The sequence below is a fragment of the Lytechinus variegatus genome, chromosome 3, assembly GCF_018143015.1.
Source record: "Lytechinus variegatus isolate NC3 chromosome 3, Lvar_3.0, whole genome shotgun sequence".
Lineage (NCBI taxonomy): Eukaryota > Metazoa > Echinodermata > Echinoidea > Temnopleuroida > Toxopneustidae > Lytechinus > Lytechinus variegatus.
This window is the reverse complement of record NC_054742.1, coordinates 20,591,677-20,608,818: the sequence shown is the minus strand read 5'-3', so window position 1 is coordinate 20,608,818 and position 17,142 is coordinate 20,591,677. Positions and strand designations below refer to the sequence as shown.

Here is a 17,142-nt window from a genome sequence, read left to right as displayed (position 1 = left end):
ATCAATATTGAAACATTTATATAACTCGACAGTCAAAAAGGGATATTTTGAAAAGCTTATGGAATACACGAAAATAATAGGTACCTGATAAAACAAAATTTGCGAGCACACAGCGCAAGCAGCAAATGTTAACATTCAGACCATAAAACTGACATTTTTAAAAAACAATTTGAAAATTACACAAATAATGAAATTTCGATTTCCGAGGTGAAATATGTTTTGTATATTGACTTCCAAACTTGATATTCAAACTCCATATTGAACAAGCTATGTTATTCACCTAACAGGCAATACGAGCGCGAAGCGCGAGCGAAAATTTTATACAGTGGCACGAAAGATTCTTTTTATTTTCCAAGTCTCCGCTAAGAGGGGGAGCGGGCCTCTTGGCCCCCTGGATCCGCCTATGGGGACAAGGGGCGGGAAAATTTGACAAGCAATAAAAAAAAAGGTTATCATCGCCAAAGTAAGGTCACCTCGTCCCAAAATACATGTTTTATTTCGATTTAGAATGATGTATTTCTTACCATCATAAAAGACCTAAAATAGTAGGGGGGACATTTGATATTGTGTCCCCCCTACTATTTTGAGTAGGGGGAACACGACCCCCCTGTCCCCCCTGGGATTTCCGCCCATGATTTGAGCCAATCCTAGCTGGTATGTTACTGATATAAGTAAGGAAGAAGAAACGGCCAGAGGGCCAGCCCTTGCGGAACGCCTAATGTAATCTGAAATTTGATTGAATATTCTCCTTGTAGTACAACCTCTTCATGATGATCTATTTTAATGTATCATTCAAGATTCCAATGTACACACTACGTAACATTTTTAAGACACGGATGGTGTCGAGGCTAGATCAAGACCGGCTAAAAGGGTCTTGCAGGGGCGTCTCTTGTGAAAACTCTGACGTATACCTATCTATACACCATGCTTGACAAAAGGATTCCTAGTATGATTATGGTTTGAATGATGGTGGTCGTTTCGATCACTGCACGCAGCAAAGTCATGCTTTTCACTCTAACCGTTATATCATGAAGCTATATCTCCATGGTTATATGGTGGAACCAGTATCGTAACTATAAACGTATTTGAATATGGTTTGATTAGTATGAGTACTTCAGAGAGAAAAGTGCTTCACCCATAACTTTATAAATGGACAAAGATGAGCGTATCCGGTATCATGCCAAGATCGAAAATTATAACTCGGCGATAATTGCAATAAACTCAGAATAAAATAAGATTTGTATCATGAACTTCTTACAAATGAATTTATAGACCAAATCATTAAACTAAAATGGATAAAGGTGTTTCACACTTCTTTCTATCAATGCAGTCATTGCAAGACTACGTGCTGAAGAACCGTAAATCAACTTCCTCCAATGTTTTCACATTTTACTTGCCTTATCTTTACCTGCACTCGGGCTCCTAGTAGGACCCTACTGTTATTGCATCATTTTAAGGGTTATTTAACCATGCCATTATTCAAATCATTCAGCCACACTGACGCTGAAATGTTATGTAGTCATAGGAAGATAAAGAACGTGCTGAAGACCCATAACTTTACATCCCCAAATCACCTTCACTCGGGCTCCTTATACTGCATTATTAATTTTAGGGATTATATTATCATATCAGTAGTCAAAATATTCAGCCACATTGGCGCTGAAAAGTAATGTTGATAGCTAGAGCTGCATTCACAAGTTGTGTTACCATCTCTTACCATTTTTCAGGTCAGTACTGAGTTTTGTCGGGAGCTGTTTAGGAATTTTACATGTGATGAAGGTACTACCCAGTTCGCCGGTACACACGCAGTCGTTGCTGCATTTACAAACGTAGGTATACTAGATCTTTATCGATGTTTAAACGTGTTGAATGTAATCATTTTAAGAAACGCAGTATACAAATGAACAAAGTGAAACAGTGGAAGAGTATAAAGCAAAACCAGGTCCATGAACCAATACTGGTTCACTACAAGGACATCAGATATTGATTGCAAACAAAAAGCAATCATACAATAAAACTGAATAGGTGAATTTGCATTAACATAAAAAAATGGCTTTAAATAGAGACTTGCTTACATGAGCAAAGGCATACAAAAATGGCATCATCAATATAGCATTCCATACATCCGTTATGGTAGCAATAATCATTATACATAATAACGTAGTATTTTCAGGGGCCGCGGAACGGTTCTCAAAGAGGGGGGGGGGGCTGACCATGCAAAAAAAATCACAATCATGGCCCCCCCCCCGCTTCCGTGGCCCCTGAATTAAGGAAGGCAGAAGAGAGAGAGAGAGAGAGAGAAATAACAGGTTCAATATTTCAACTTATAAGTGGGCTACCACACCAAAAAAAAAAAAAACAGATGGGTTGAATATTGGGGAAAAATGATAACTTAAGATTTTGTACCTTATCCAATGCAATGCTGTTCCTTCCTACTGTAAGAAATATGATAAAAGGCATGCTTATTTATGATCTTTTCAAATTCTTTGGTCTTAAGGTACAATTACACATCCGAGTCACTGTTTTGAGTCTTGCTATGTTCTCATTAAATATGTGACCTCTTGCCCCTATTTCAATAGCTTCGAATAGATAGAGTAACCGGTTTGGTTTAAGTCAGAAGGCAAACTTTTGTATCGTTCGCACTTTCTTTCCTGTGTGTCTTGAACATTAGTCTCAAATGGGACTGTAAGCTCTACAAAAAGCATTTTCTTTGTGTCTTTCCAAACTGCGACCATGTCAGGCCGTTGGCTTTTAACGGAAAAACAGAATAAGCTTCGAGTTCTAAATAAAGACTGAAGTTGCTTGTAGCAGTTTCTTTAATAATTCTATAAATAGCCAAAAGAACATTGTTATGTCGCCACGTGAATCTGTCCAGAAAGGATTGGCAATGCGACAGAATATGATGTAAAATGTCGATTGTATTTGGGTAGTATGTGCATTTTGTCAGTGTTTATTGCTTGACCTATACGAAACAAAGTAAAATAGATTTGCTGCTCTTTGATTTAAGTCTTTAGTCTACTTTGATATTTCATCTTTAAATATAACTTTTCAAAACCATGACCCTTGTTTTGGCTTTCCTTTGTAAATTCTCTATTTCATGTACAAGAATCTTTTTTGTATACTGCAGGAAATCTCTACAGTCTCTTGATCTTGTACCTTGAAAATTATTTTCTTTATTTTCTTCATATACGCATAATATTACTTATAAATGCAATTTTTTGTGTATTGTATTGCATCCAAATGTCTTTCGTGTCATTTCCCAACGTTTCTATGAATGCACCAACAATTTCTTAAATTATCCTTTGTCTCCTCTTTAGCTATTCCCCAGTATGTAAGTTACGGTGTATACTGTGGTCCATGTAGAATATATGTATTTTCTTACCTAGTTCTCGAATCAACTATGTCCTGCATACTCTCGATATTGTATGAACTACTCTGGTGCTTTACACTATCTACAATTCCTAAGAGAGCAGGAGGATTTCTTGGAATTCATTAAGGTAAACTCCTTTCATCCCAAATTTCAAGTATGAAGCGTCATGGGGGACTGTTGACGGTTTGATGATTCTAAGAAGTCTATATCAAACATTTTAGTTTCTGTTTCTTATAAGATGAATGCAAAAAAGATGGAAAGCCAAGAGATCATCATGAATACCTTAATAAAATGTTTAGATGAATGCACAAACGGTGGAAAGCCAAGAGATCATCATGAATACCTAAATAAACTGTTTTGACAAAGGGAAAATGATATAGGCTATATTATCGAGTGGCGAACATTTGCGAACAGAGCGAACTTCATGGCCGTTCCTGTTAGCAGGGGCGGATCCAGCCTTCGCCAATAGGGGGGGGGGACGGATTTTTTTTTCAGCCATATTTTCCCCGATCGGCAGCTCGAAGATGATTTTTGGTTTCTTTGAAGTGGTAGTCCTAATAGTCACTTCTTAGCTCTATTCTTATAAATCAATATAAATATACAATATCATATACTCTTATATATATAATGCGAGCGCGAAGCGCTAGTTAATTTTTTTGCAAATCTTATGTATCTTCCTAAAATTTGAACATTCTGTGCAATGTTTGTTATCCTGAAAAAAGATGTGTATGCAACTAAATAACTACAACGAACGCGATGCGCAAGAAGAAATGAAGTGATGAAAGAGGTACCTGTTATAAAGACTGCATGCAGTTAGCCATGGAGACGTTACATATTTTAAAAAATAGATAGATAAATAATGCGAGCGCGAAGCGCGAGCTTAAATTGTTTGACATTTTTACCTAAAGAATGGAAATTCTAAGCACTTTTTTTTATAACTTAAGCAGAATTGGTATATAACTAAACATGCGAGCGCTAAGCGCGAGCGGAAAATTTCGAGATTTAGACCTACTGAACGAGACACTCTATTCATGTTATTTAAACCATGAAAAGGATGAGTAATTGGGGATCTTATTGATATTAAATTATGCGAGCGCAAAGTGCGAGCAGAAAATTTTTACATCCATTTTGAACTGATCGAAAAGGTACATGTTAAGGACTGCTTGCACTTGGTACGCTACATGTTCCAACAATCAAATAATGCTAGGGCAAAGCGCGAGCTGAAAAAATTGACTTTTCTACATAAAGGATGGAAAATTTCAATCAATTTTTTGTAATCGTGAACAGGATAGCTATATAACTAAACAATTGATGCGAGCGCGAAGCGCGAGCGGAAAACAATCGAGATTTAGACATAAAAACGGAACACTCTATTAGTAAATTGTAAATCATGAAAAGAATGAGTAATAGGGGATCTTCCTACATGAATAATGCGAGCACAAAGTGCGAGCAGAAAATTATTGATATTATGTGATCTGAAACCGGGTAATGATTTAGATAGAGAACAAGCTGGGTATAAACATGCGCGCATGTTTCATATTTAGACCTAGAATCCAGCTATTCTAAATAATCTTTTATCATGAAAATCAAAGCGAGCGCTAAGCACGAGCCTAAACTATTCCGATCTGAAAAAAGCCAATTTCAGCTCTATATTTCAAGCACTAATTATTAAATTAATATCTTATTCATTAATGCCTAATGAGGGCTCGAAATCTGATGATATTATGGCCTGAAAACTGGAATTTTTTTATAATTATAATAGGATGCATCCGTTAATATACTTTTAACCATTAATGCGAGCGCAAATTGTGAGCCAATGTAATGTAATTTATATTTTGATCAATAAAGATTGAAAGAAAAAAAAAACGATCATGAAAAGGGGTCTTTAGAGACATACATAACTCGCCAATCAAAATGCGAGAGTGCAGCGCAAGCTGATACGTTTTGACAATCAGACCTACAAAGGGATATTTTGAAAACTTTATGGAATATACGAAAATAATAGGTACCTGATAAATCGAAGTTTGCGAGCGCGCAGCGCGAGCAGAAAAAGTTCTTATTTAGACTATAAAACTGACGTTTTTACTGAGCACTTTTTAAGAATCAATTGAAGATGACATAAAATAATGAAAGTTCGGTTTCCGAGGTGAAATATGTTTTGTATATTGACTTGACTTGATATTCAAACTCCATATTGAACAAGATCTAAAAATCACCTAACAGGCAATTTGATATACTGACATGAAAGATTTTGTTTTCATTTTACAAGTCTTCTTATTTTATTCACTCATCTTCATCCTCTTCTTCTTTCTCCTCTCTTTTCCCTCCTTCATTTTCGTTTTTTCTTTCTTTCCCTTTTTTCCTTTTTTTGCTCCACCAATAGGGGGGCGGGCCCCTCCCCCTGGATCCGCCTATGTGTTAGGTCCGTAAAAATCGTAAAAAGTTACTTTATGTTCGCAAAACCAAAAATGTCGACAAACAGTACTTATTGTCGCAAAGGAATAAAATGTTCAGTATGTCTGTGTGATAAAATTAGACGAATGTTTTTGAAACGAAGTCATAAGGCAAATTTGTAATGTCTTTGTATATCTGTTTTCTTTGTAAAACAAGCTATGTGAGCAGGATAAACGATGCAAACGACTGAAGCTCGTGGATTTACTAATCACACCAATCCAACGGATCACCAAGTATTCCTTACTTCTTCGAGACATCAGGGATTGTATTTCAGATGCTCTCGAACAAGCACAAATTGATGTTACCTTACAAAACGTCGAAAGGTCTCTAGGTTAGTATAAAAGAAGAATAGATGTGTTGAAACGATTGAATGACAGATGTCAAAAGATTTTGCCATTCTTGTTATACATAAGTAATTCCATTTTGCCCGCTTGGTGTCATGATTTTCATATGATCTATTCCCATTCATCATGTTCATTATACTTCAAACTTAAGGCAGGTTTATTGATCACATTTTCGTTCTTCATAATCATAAATTAAATCGAAATATTTGTATCCATGTACTTACAACTGATCAACACTATAGAAATTGCATTAATTGTTGACGGGCCTGCTTATATAAAAGTAAATCTAAAAAAATCCTATATGACCGATCGCCAAAACAAATCCCCCCCAAAAAAAAATAAAGTAAGGGTTGCATTTTTTTACGGTCTAGCCTTTTCAGTCAGCGTCTTTCTGAAATTTAATGACATTTACCCATAGTACTGCAATTTGAAATTTCAACAGCGCCCTGATAATGTCTGGATGAGATCTTCATAGCAATCTAGTTTGTTTGTGTCATACGAGTAATTAGACAGTTGAAAGACTTCCAATATATCCGGCGCACAAACCTGTTATACCGCCTCTGGTATGGGGTAATTGATAAGAATGGAATCGATTTGGCTCTTCTTCTTTTTTTTACCTTATTTAACTCCTAGACGAATTGGAAGGCAAAGTAAAATGGCTGTCCAGCTTTGAGCGTCTCCGAGAGATCCAGCAAATGCTTACCTGGCCTGCTGACCAAGATGGTCCTGAGTCATCACGAGTGTGTCCAGAGGTAATTTCATCCAGAAGTTTAAGATATTGACATTGACAAGGAATCAAAAGGAATATGCCTCTTACAAATTTAGAAATGTTCAAATACATGCATTCTTGTTACGATAGGTGATAACCTTACATATATCTGTTTTCATGGCAAAATAGTAAACATAAATACAAACTAATGATTACCGGGTAATAAAGCATTAAAAATATCAAGGGAAATTAGCCCGAGTTTACGTAACATCCAGTTTATTCAATTTCATATAAAATCTGGTGAACAGAAAAGTAATTCATTAATATATTAATTATTCAAGTAAATGATGATAGAAATTTTATCTGCCACATGACTTTTCGTGTGGTGACTTTTTATTCTTAGTGTCGACATTCGAGTGATGATGAATCAACAGATAACAGCCTTCTTGTGAGCTCTCAGAGAACTCTTATTCACGAAGGATCACTTCGAATGATCGGTGAGTGTTTCTCAGCTAATCTTCAGCTCTTAGACAAAAGAGCATTATTAAGCATAATTGCAACTGGTTTGCAATTATGAAATCTAACGAAACTTTTTGAATTAGCCGAGGATTACTTTACTCCATCAGTACGCCTATCATATCACACCTGTGCTACCTTGACACTCAAAATAAGAAAATTTATCCGGTTGCTACAACCTAATTATTCCAAAAGTGAGTATCGTGAGTAGTTTGATTGAGGTTGTGTTTTGATTATTAATGACGTTCAAAATAAGAAGAGAAATCTCGATACCTGAAGATGGATGATGATGGATGAAAATAACTGCGTTTTTTCTTCAATTTCTTCAAAATTTTCTGCATTTATTTTAATAATACAAATCAAATTTACAATGCTTGAGACGTAATCATAATATAGCATAAAGTACATAACCAAGTGACAATCTTATATGTAGTGACTGGAGAAAGACATGAATACAATATATTAAAATATATATATATATATAATGAGTAAAATGCAGAGGCAAACTATACACAACAAAAAAGCAAGTCCCCCTTTAACAAACATCAATAATTTCCGAACCAATGCGATTTTTTGATATATTTTTACATGAGCGTGTAGGTAATTTTATAAGCTACCCTCTGAGTAAATGTTATGTCACTTTTCAAAAGTCACAAGCCAAATGTCATGACTTTGATTCCATTTCATAGGAACTGATTCCACATTCTCATCATGAAAAATAGTCAGAAGGCTAGTAAAAGGTACTTTCTAAAAGTCCAAATTGCTATAATTGGGTTTTTTTTACAGATTTTTATCAATAAAAATGATCGAATATGATGACTATTATTTTTGGGAAGAGTATCTTTAACAATATTCATCGTTTCACGGTTCAATGAACATTTATTGAAAACAAAAAATACGATTTTCAAATATCATAGGCAAGTATTGTGTCATTTTGGTCACTGAAACTGATCTTTTATCAATTTTTTCGTTATGTTCATGAGCAATTAACATGCTTCAATGATTCAAAGGCGTTTAATTAAACATTCACGCTTGAATGAACATGTGGAATGTGATAAGCTCTTTTTTACGTTATTGTAAAAAATGCAATTTGTAACTATGGATATCTGTCACATACCTCCTTGCATGGACCATTTAATGTGATTTTTATGAAAATCCCGATGCTTGATGCATCCGTGAGCACACAATATTTGAAAATTATGCAAATTAGAAGAAAGTTCAAGGCCCTGGCCCCACTCTGTGCTGTATCGAATTGTTATTTTGGTGTGCGCACCTTTTGGATAGTGTTACTCTGAAGCCATGTGCGAAGTTTCATGACATAACTGTTGGCAGAAGTAAAAAAAAAAAACCGTCCATGAAATAAACCCTTATTTCATATTTGTTAAAATTTTGACTTCCTCATAGACTTGTGTACATTATGGGTGCATATGTTTAAGAATAAGTAACCCCTTATTAAATATGGTGGAACTTTTTTCAAGGGTGTCTTTAGCAAGGTCATTTGGCAGTAATGTTTATGAACCTATAGGCAGAATTCTGTGTAAAAATGTAATCGATTTGTTTATTCATGGATGAGTGAGCACGCATCAAAGTGGGAAAATGGGTATTTTCAATGTCACAGACTCATTTTAAAGGGTAATAAGTTGAATATTAGGGGCAAATTCGGTTACAAATGTGACTTTAATTGCTGTTGTTTTTATCATCCATCATTTCTATCACCACACACTTTCCGAACTTTTAACATTTTCATGGTTGAGCGAGCACATTCGAAAACTCTTTATACTGCATAAATGTATTCTTTTCCTAACAATTTATGGACAAATCAGGGATGGATCCAGAATTTAAAAATGGAGGAGGGGCCCATAATCGGGGTAGCCACCAACATTTTCAAATTTTAATAAGACCTAACAAGTTGTAGAGGATACTACCAAAAAAAAACCTATGATGATACGTCACAATACAGGGGCCGCGGAACGGTTTTCAAAGTGTGGGGGAGGGGCTGACCATGCAAAAATCACAATCGTATGGTCAATTCTACATTTTTGTACATGCTTTTGGAAAAAAGTGGGGGCCCCAGCCCCCCCCCCCCCCTCTGCTTCTGCGGCCCCTGCAATATTGTGCTCACTCAACCACGAACATACGATATCAAAATTGTGCGTGGAGTGGCTAAATGATGGATAGTAATACAGCATTAACACCAGCATAAAATTCACTTAAAAACAACTTTTGCCAAACTTTGTATTTGCACAATCTAAAAAACGACACTTGTGACTTTCCAAAATGGTCATAATATTTAATTCAATCGTTAATTATTCATGCAACCGATCAATCTCATTTTTCTCCAGGAGTTGCTTAATGAGTGAAGAAAACTACCTACGAAATATCATATCTCAAAATAATTCCGTTCAAAAGTTACAGCAATTTGATTTAGGGGGACTTACTTTTTTGTTGTGTATATATAAGCATATATATATATATACATGTATTATGCTTGAAGCATAGAAGCTTTTACTTTTTTATGTTGGATTATTCTTGTAGTTATGTATTCCATTACTTTTAGAGGCATTTTAACCGTGGGGCTTCGGCCCCAGCAATTTTATCCGTCAAAGTGTACATAAACGTGAAATTGATCTTGGAATTGTGTTTTGAGCATGTTCAGCCACCCCCCCCCCCATTTGAAAATCATATCGCAACCCCTACTTTTAGAAAAAAAAAAGTTGTGAATTGTATATTTCTTTCCTCAGATCATGACAAACATATAGACGTCTACGCATTCCTATTTGACGATATGCTTTTGATCACAAGAAAACGGCGGAAGTTGGTGACCCGTCGATCGTTTACTGGATGCCCTGGTAATATTCCAGACCAGAGATATCAGTCACCACCTCGTATCAGAGATGGAATCACCTTCGTGGTATGTAAAGCCCCGATCATGCTGGACCAGCTTCACCAGATAGATGTATACCCAGAGAACGAAACGTCAGGTGAGATAAGCATAGACAGATCCAGGGGGCCAAAATTTCTCACGCTTCGCAATCGCATGATATTTATTAAGCATGTTAAAGGACAAGTCCACCCCAACAATAGCTTGATTTGAAGAAAAAGAGAAAAATCAAGCAGCATAACACTGAAAATTTCATCAAAATCGGATGTAAAATAAGAAAGTTATGGCTTGATTATGTCTTTTCTTTTCTGTTCTCATTTTCCGCTCACTATAACCATGGAGCTAACAGTTAATAGCTCTATGCTATAACTCTTTTTACTTGGTCCCCATGGAAGACCAGCCGCACATATAATTGGTGTTATCCAACCGTCTCTTGTCTTAAGTTTGATCTTTTAACTTTCTTAAAGGTCAAGTCCACCCCAGAAAAATGTTGATTTGAATCAATAGAGAAAAATCAGACAAGCACAATGCTGAAGATTTCATCAAAATCGGATGTAAAATAAGAAAGTTATGCCATTTCGAAGTTTCGTTTATTTTTAACAAAATAGTTATATGAACGAGCCAGTTACATCCAAATGAGAGAGTTGATGATGTCACTCACTCACTATTTCTTTTGTTTTTTATCGTTTGAATTATACAATATTTCAATTTTTTCGAATTTGACGATTAGGACCTCCTTGCCTGAAGCACAAAATGTTAAAATAATTCCACGTGTTCAGGGAGGAATGTAACTTCATTTCACATGACAATGACGAGAAAATCAAAATATTTCATATTTCAAACAATAAAAAACAAAAGAAATAGTGAGTGAATGACATCATCGACTCTCTCATTTGGATGTAGCTGGCTCGTTCATATAACTGTTTTTGTGAAATGAAGCAAAATTTTGAAATGTCATAACTTTCTTATTTTACATCCGATTTTGATGAAATTTTCAGTGCTATGCTTGTTGAATTTTTCTCTTTTTATTCAAATCAAGTTTTTGTTGGGGTGGACTTGTCCTTTAACATGTTTCAATCAATCTTTTTTTTCTTTTCTTTTTTTAATCAATGTTTAGAATTTACTTCATTATGTATGTATATGTTATAATCCTTGTATCTCTTGTATATATATTGTTATGTACTTTTATGACGGAAATAAAACAAACAAACAAACAAATGGCATTTTAAAGTTTCGCTTCATTTCACAAAAACAGTTATATGCACATCTCGGTCGGTATGCAAATGGGGAACTGATGACATCACTCACTCACTATTTCTTTTGTATTTTATTATATGAAATATGAAATATTTTTTATTTTCTTGTCATTGTCATGTGAAATGAAGTTTCATTCCTCCCTGAACACGTGGAATTATTTTAACATTTTGTGCTTCAGGCAAGGAGGTCCTAATCGTCAAATTCGTAAAAATTGAAATATTGTATAATTCAAACAATAAAAAAACAAAAGAAATAGTGAGTGAGTATCATCGACTCTCTCATTCGGATGTAACTGGCTCGTTCATATAACTAGTTTGTTAAAAATAAGCGAAACTTTGAAATTTTCAGCTTTGTGCTTGTCTGATTTTTCTCTATTTATTCAAATCAACATTTTTCTGAGGTGGACTTGACCTTTAAGTGCGATCCGTATCTACTTCCCAGTTTTCCTAAACAATGCTAGAAATAATGTTAAATTGACCCTTTTCAAGATCGGAATATATAATATTTTCAGCTCGCGCTTCGCGTTATTGATTTGCATAATGAAAATGTATTTAGAATGCCCATATCCGGCATGTAAGGTCTAAATCTATAACACGCACATGCATGATTTTGAAGATACACAGCATGTTCTTCATTGAAAACGTGCTTGAATTATCCAGTTTCAGATCAGAATTTGTAAAAAAAACAAAAAACATATCTGCTCGTGATTCGTGCTCGCATTATTAATGTTGGAAGATACTTAATTACCCATTTTTTCATGATTTTTTTTTTCATACATGAATAGAGTGTCCCGTTTTTAGGTCTAAATCTCTCTTTTCGATGTGAATGTGCAGCAGTTAGCAGTCGAAAATTCGAGATAACCCCCCCCCCTCGGATTTTTCTTTATCATGTTTATGTTGAAGGCAAAGATTAACTTTTACTTGTCTTCAACCAACACAGATGAACTTTCATGATCGTAGGACGCATTTCATCCGACCTCGCTAACCATTTCTTAATTCGACTATAATATAATGAGTTTCTACAAACAAGCCTCAGAATTTATGCCCCTCTTTAAGTCTAATTTTCAGCTCGAACTTAAAAAATATACTGGTAAAATCTTCTGGTAGTAATCGTTCAAGCGCACAACGATTATGTTGTTCTAGTTTTTAATGATGATAAAACATCAAAGTTGATTATACTTGTCTCCTCCACTTCCGAACATCAAAAGCAGTGACTTAATCAAACAGACAAAATCACAAATTCAATATTTATTGCTCACGCTGATTTTGATATTCAGTACTTTATAGCGGAGCCTTAGTGTGGATCCCTACACAATAGTTATGTACGTATAAGTTTGATGTTATGATGACCGCATTCCATTGTCCATTTCGACAAAAATGTTAAAATGTAATGACTATGTCTGATAAACTCATTATTCTTTGAACAGCTCATGATGTTAAGCACAGAATGGTATTGGTGAAAACGGACAGAGATGGACACGTTCCAGAAACTTATACATTTGATTGCACTACAGAACAAGTCAAGGTGAGAAATGATAAGTTGTATCAATCTCAGGATCTATGTACATAATTTATGAGACATTGGAGGTCTCTACATCCCACAAAAAATATTTTAAACGATATCATAAATTCTATTTTTCGTATTTTTCATCAAAATTATTACTTGAATTTCTTTAAATATTGACATTTTCAAAATTCCAATCGATTGCTCTCTTTCCCCGGGGAGGTTTTGTTCTATTCAAAGTTTCGATTTTTGTTATCTTCCAACATTATTAAGGCAGAGCCAAAATGAAAGAAAAATATATGAATCAGACATTAAATATGAATTGATTTACAGACGTTTTGATAAATACGAGTCTATTGACGATATAGAGATTGCATTTCATGGACCCCTTCCAACATTTTCAAGTATAGTTATAAAGTAATTGATTACTCATCATTTGCTCATATTCAAAACCAGCACCAGAGGAAATATATTTAGATGATAAACATTGCTTTATCGTGTTTATTGTCCAAATTGCATCTGATTCAAAATCTAACAAGATGCTTGATATGAATGTCATCTTACTCTACATTATGTTCACGTAATATATTTTTTTTTCATTCTTTAGCAAACCTGGATCTTACATTTGCAACAATCGCGAAAGAAATGGGAAAAACGATACGGAAAGGAATGATCCCTGTCAAAACTTGAAAACGGAACGAAACGTGCTACACAATTTTGCAAATCTTGCAGTATACATACTATTTTTTCTCTGTTTGTTTTGTACTCTTCGTTTTGATAAAGAAAAGGTTTATGTTAATTTTGTAAAGTAAAACTAGATTGTTAAAATATAACGGTCAATGCGGGTAATCTGAGGATCAGGAAATACATAATGGTCTAAATGAAGGAATCGTTGAAGCGATGGGATATAGTAAGCTGCAGTGTTTGGCGCCTCTTCTTACTTCTGACTAGCCTCTTGTCGAGGCCCTGGCGGCTGCCTCCCGAGCGAAGCGAGGGATATCCTAATTAGCGAAGCTGCCAGGGCCTCGACAAGAGGTTAATATCTGACGTGCTTGTAAACCGGTGATGGCTTTGGCGCAGTCACATTTCCCCTTCGACGGCCGTACAGCGAGTCGAAAACAGCAGTTTTAGTTTGTTTGTACCATACTTAAAGGTGGCTCGAATAAAAATGATTCTGGGTAGTTTTTAACCAATAATGTGTGCTTTGGGTGAAAACTACACAGTTTTGGGGTTGAAAACTACCCAGAGCTGGACGAATTTGTAAATCTATTTTTGTGTGGGCTATGGAAGCTTCAAAGTGTCACCCAGAATGAGATGATCATATAATCATCCCGTCGTGTCTACATTCTAAGGAAAAGGGATAAGATGACTAGATCTCGGATCTCGTCATGTATACATCTTCATAAGGGATGATCAGATGGCAAGATCTCGGATCCAAGATCTTGCCAAGATCATCTCTCCCACAGGATGTAAACATGTTGAGATCCAAGATCTTGTCATCTGATCATCTCTCCCACAGGATGTAAACATGTCGAGATCCAAGATCTTGTCATCTGATCATCTCTCCCACAGGATGTAGACATGACGAGATATGAGATCTTGCCATCTGATCATCTGTATTATGTTGGAATGACGATGTCCAAGATTTTGCCACCTAATAATTTCTTCTAAAAGATGTAGACAAGACGAGATGATTATCTGAACATCTGAGTGGCACTTTTAAGCTTACATAGTGGACAGTATGTTGCCCAACATTCTAATAGTGTGTGGCGTATATCTCTCTCTACCATGAATAGAGGACGGTCGAGGCAAATTACAGGAACAATGGCAGATAGGAGGCAGTTAGAGATGTATTTATTGATAACACGAAGAAAGATGAAGCTTAATATATCAATTTATCTTTAAGTTTGTTGGGAAGTGCAATTATAACATAGGCCTATGTAAATAACGTTTCATGTTCTGCTTCCACGAAGCTTGCTGTGTATACTGATTATTTATTTTGTTACACGACTATTTGATATTTCAATGATGTATTGATTTATACTTTCCAGTAAACTCAAAATATATTTCAATTTAAGACACATTCATATGCTTACTTTATTTATAAAAAAAAGCATATAGATAGTATGCAAAATCGTGTGTAAAGTGATTTTTAGTGTTTCGAAAAAAAAATAACAATGATTGCATCGCTGGTATAACACAATTCCATATGCCATAATGATGAGAGACTATCTTTTCTTTTCGCATTATATTGCTCTTCTTTGTTGAAGCGCCGTGGTGTAGCGGTTCTGACTCTCGCGTTTTGAATTGAGGGTCTTGCATTCAAATCCCATCGTGGCCTATAGCGTCCTCTGGCAAGGTGTCGATCTACATTTTGCCACTCTCCACTCAGGTGTTTAATGGATGCGGAATCCTATGTTGTATGACTAGCAAGTGAATCTTGGAACCCTGATTAGAATGCTCCCCAGGGAGTGGGGCGGGCATGCCACGATCTGATGATTAGGGTGAAATGTCAAGCGCTAATGAAACAGTGTATTACGCGCTATACATGTATAAATTAAACTATTATCATTATTTTCTATTCATAATTTGCCATAATGCCTACGTAAAAAAAAAAATTCTGTAATTACTTAACAAGATGGCTTGTCCATTTGAATGAATATTTCCTAAATAATTTAAAGAATATTGATCGAATTAACATAAACCCAAAAAAGGTAATAATTACAGGAAAAACGTCCAATGGATGTGAATTGGACTTGTAAAAATATTTGATGAATCAACAATCTTATTTTAGAATTCTTTTTTTCAATTTCGTTGTCATTCTGTTTGCGTTCAATGTAAACTTATCCTCCCGAATCGAACTTACTTTTGAAATTGATGCTGCAATTGTTCAATGGGCTTTGCCTATCATTAGGCGGGGGAGTTTGCCGAACAGTAAAACTAGCAACAGTTCATGAGCAAATATTTGGTGGCAACCCATACTTCTGTATTTTCTATCTAGTCGAAATTAGGTGATGCTAATAAGCAAGATATACTGCTTCTTTGACAACATGAGATTACATTCCTTCATTCAAAATTTCCTAACTAAAATAAGTGAGGATTTTGTTCTTGTAGCAAATGGATGGTTTGGGAAATGACTTATTCCTATGTTCATATATTTTCTTTTTAAAGACATTATATAAATTACCAGGCTGTATCTTTTTTTTATAGCTATGACAGCAAAGAATGAGTTTTATGTGACACTTTGTATCGTTTGAAACCAAAGCCCTAATGAAAGTGGACTGTGAAAAACGGAAAGAAGACGTAAATGAAACGGGCGAAGATGTCAGTGTTTTCTCTCCTTTAGAAGATACATCTAGAATAAAATTTCCCATGATAAAAGATGGCGATAGACTTTGGTTTCATCTACTCAAATTTGAATAGATAACTCATTAGAGATTCACTTGCCAGTTGATGTTCTTGTCAAAATTACTTCGTCATGAAATACATAAGCTATCTGTTGAAAAAAATTAGTTGATTTCAATAAAAATTTCTATATTGGGAAGTTACCCCTATTGGTATTTGATGTTAATAAAAGCATGAATATAGAAAAATTGTGACGTCACAAACGATCATCTCTTCCATATATATATATATATATATATGTATATATGTGTGTGATATTATTATATGATATATATGATTTATTTATTTTAGGATTTATTATATATGATTCTATTTCCATTAATAATTGTGATTAAATTTAATTTGTTGTTTCTATTGTCGCCGTTTACATGCAGGGCAGGATCTAACTGTTGTATTCGTGGAAAGAAATTTACTCTCCGGGGAAAAGATTATAGTCTATTTGCCGTGGATATTCCTGTGTGTTCTGTTTGAAAATCATTCTTAAACTCTAAAAACTTGGGATTGTAATGGTGTTCTGTTTTCTTCTTGGATTATTTAATAGCATTTCACTTGATTCGCGTGATGATAAGTGTTTCTGTGCAGAATTTATCGATATTGTATTTTAATAGAACCATGTTGTATTTTCACATTTGTTTTCAATTCATCTCGCATTATGATGTATGTTTCAGTGAGTGTTCAAACTAATGATATATTTATAATAAAG

General features: G+C 35.0%; 1 protein-coding gene across 1 annotated transcript in view; it reads left to right on the top strand.

Moving 5' to 3' along the window:
- The window catches only part of LOC121410461 (pleckstrin homology domain-containing family G member 7-like), a 33,508-nt gene extending 19,065 nt beyond the window's left edge, over positions 1–14,443 (top strand). The window contains exons 10-17 of the mRNA XM_041602564.1: positions 1,728–1,829; positions 3,387–3,497; positions 5,981–6,155; positions 6,802–6,920; positions 7,281–7,374; positions 10,135–10,374; positions 12,958–13,055; positions 13,642–14,443. Coding sequence (XP_041458498.1) covers positions 1,728–1,829; positions 3,387–3,497; positions 5,981–6,155; positions 6,802–6,920; positions 7,281–7,374; positions 10,135–10,374; positions 12,958–13,055; positions 13,642–13,707 — 1,005 coding nt within the window. The 3' untranslated portion in view covers positions 13,708–14,443. The remainder of the gene's footprint in view (positions 1–1,727; positions 1,830–3,386; positions 3,498–5,980; positions 6,156–6,801; positions 6,921–7,280; positions 7,375–10,134; positions 10,375–12,957; positions 13,056–13,641) is intronic.
- Positions 14,444–17,142: the final 2,699 nt, after the last annotated feature.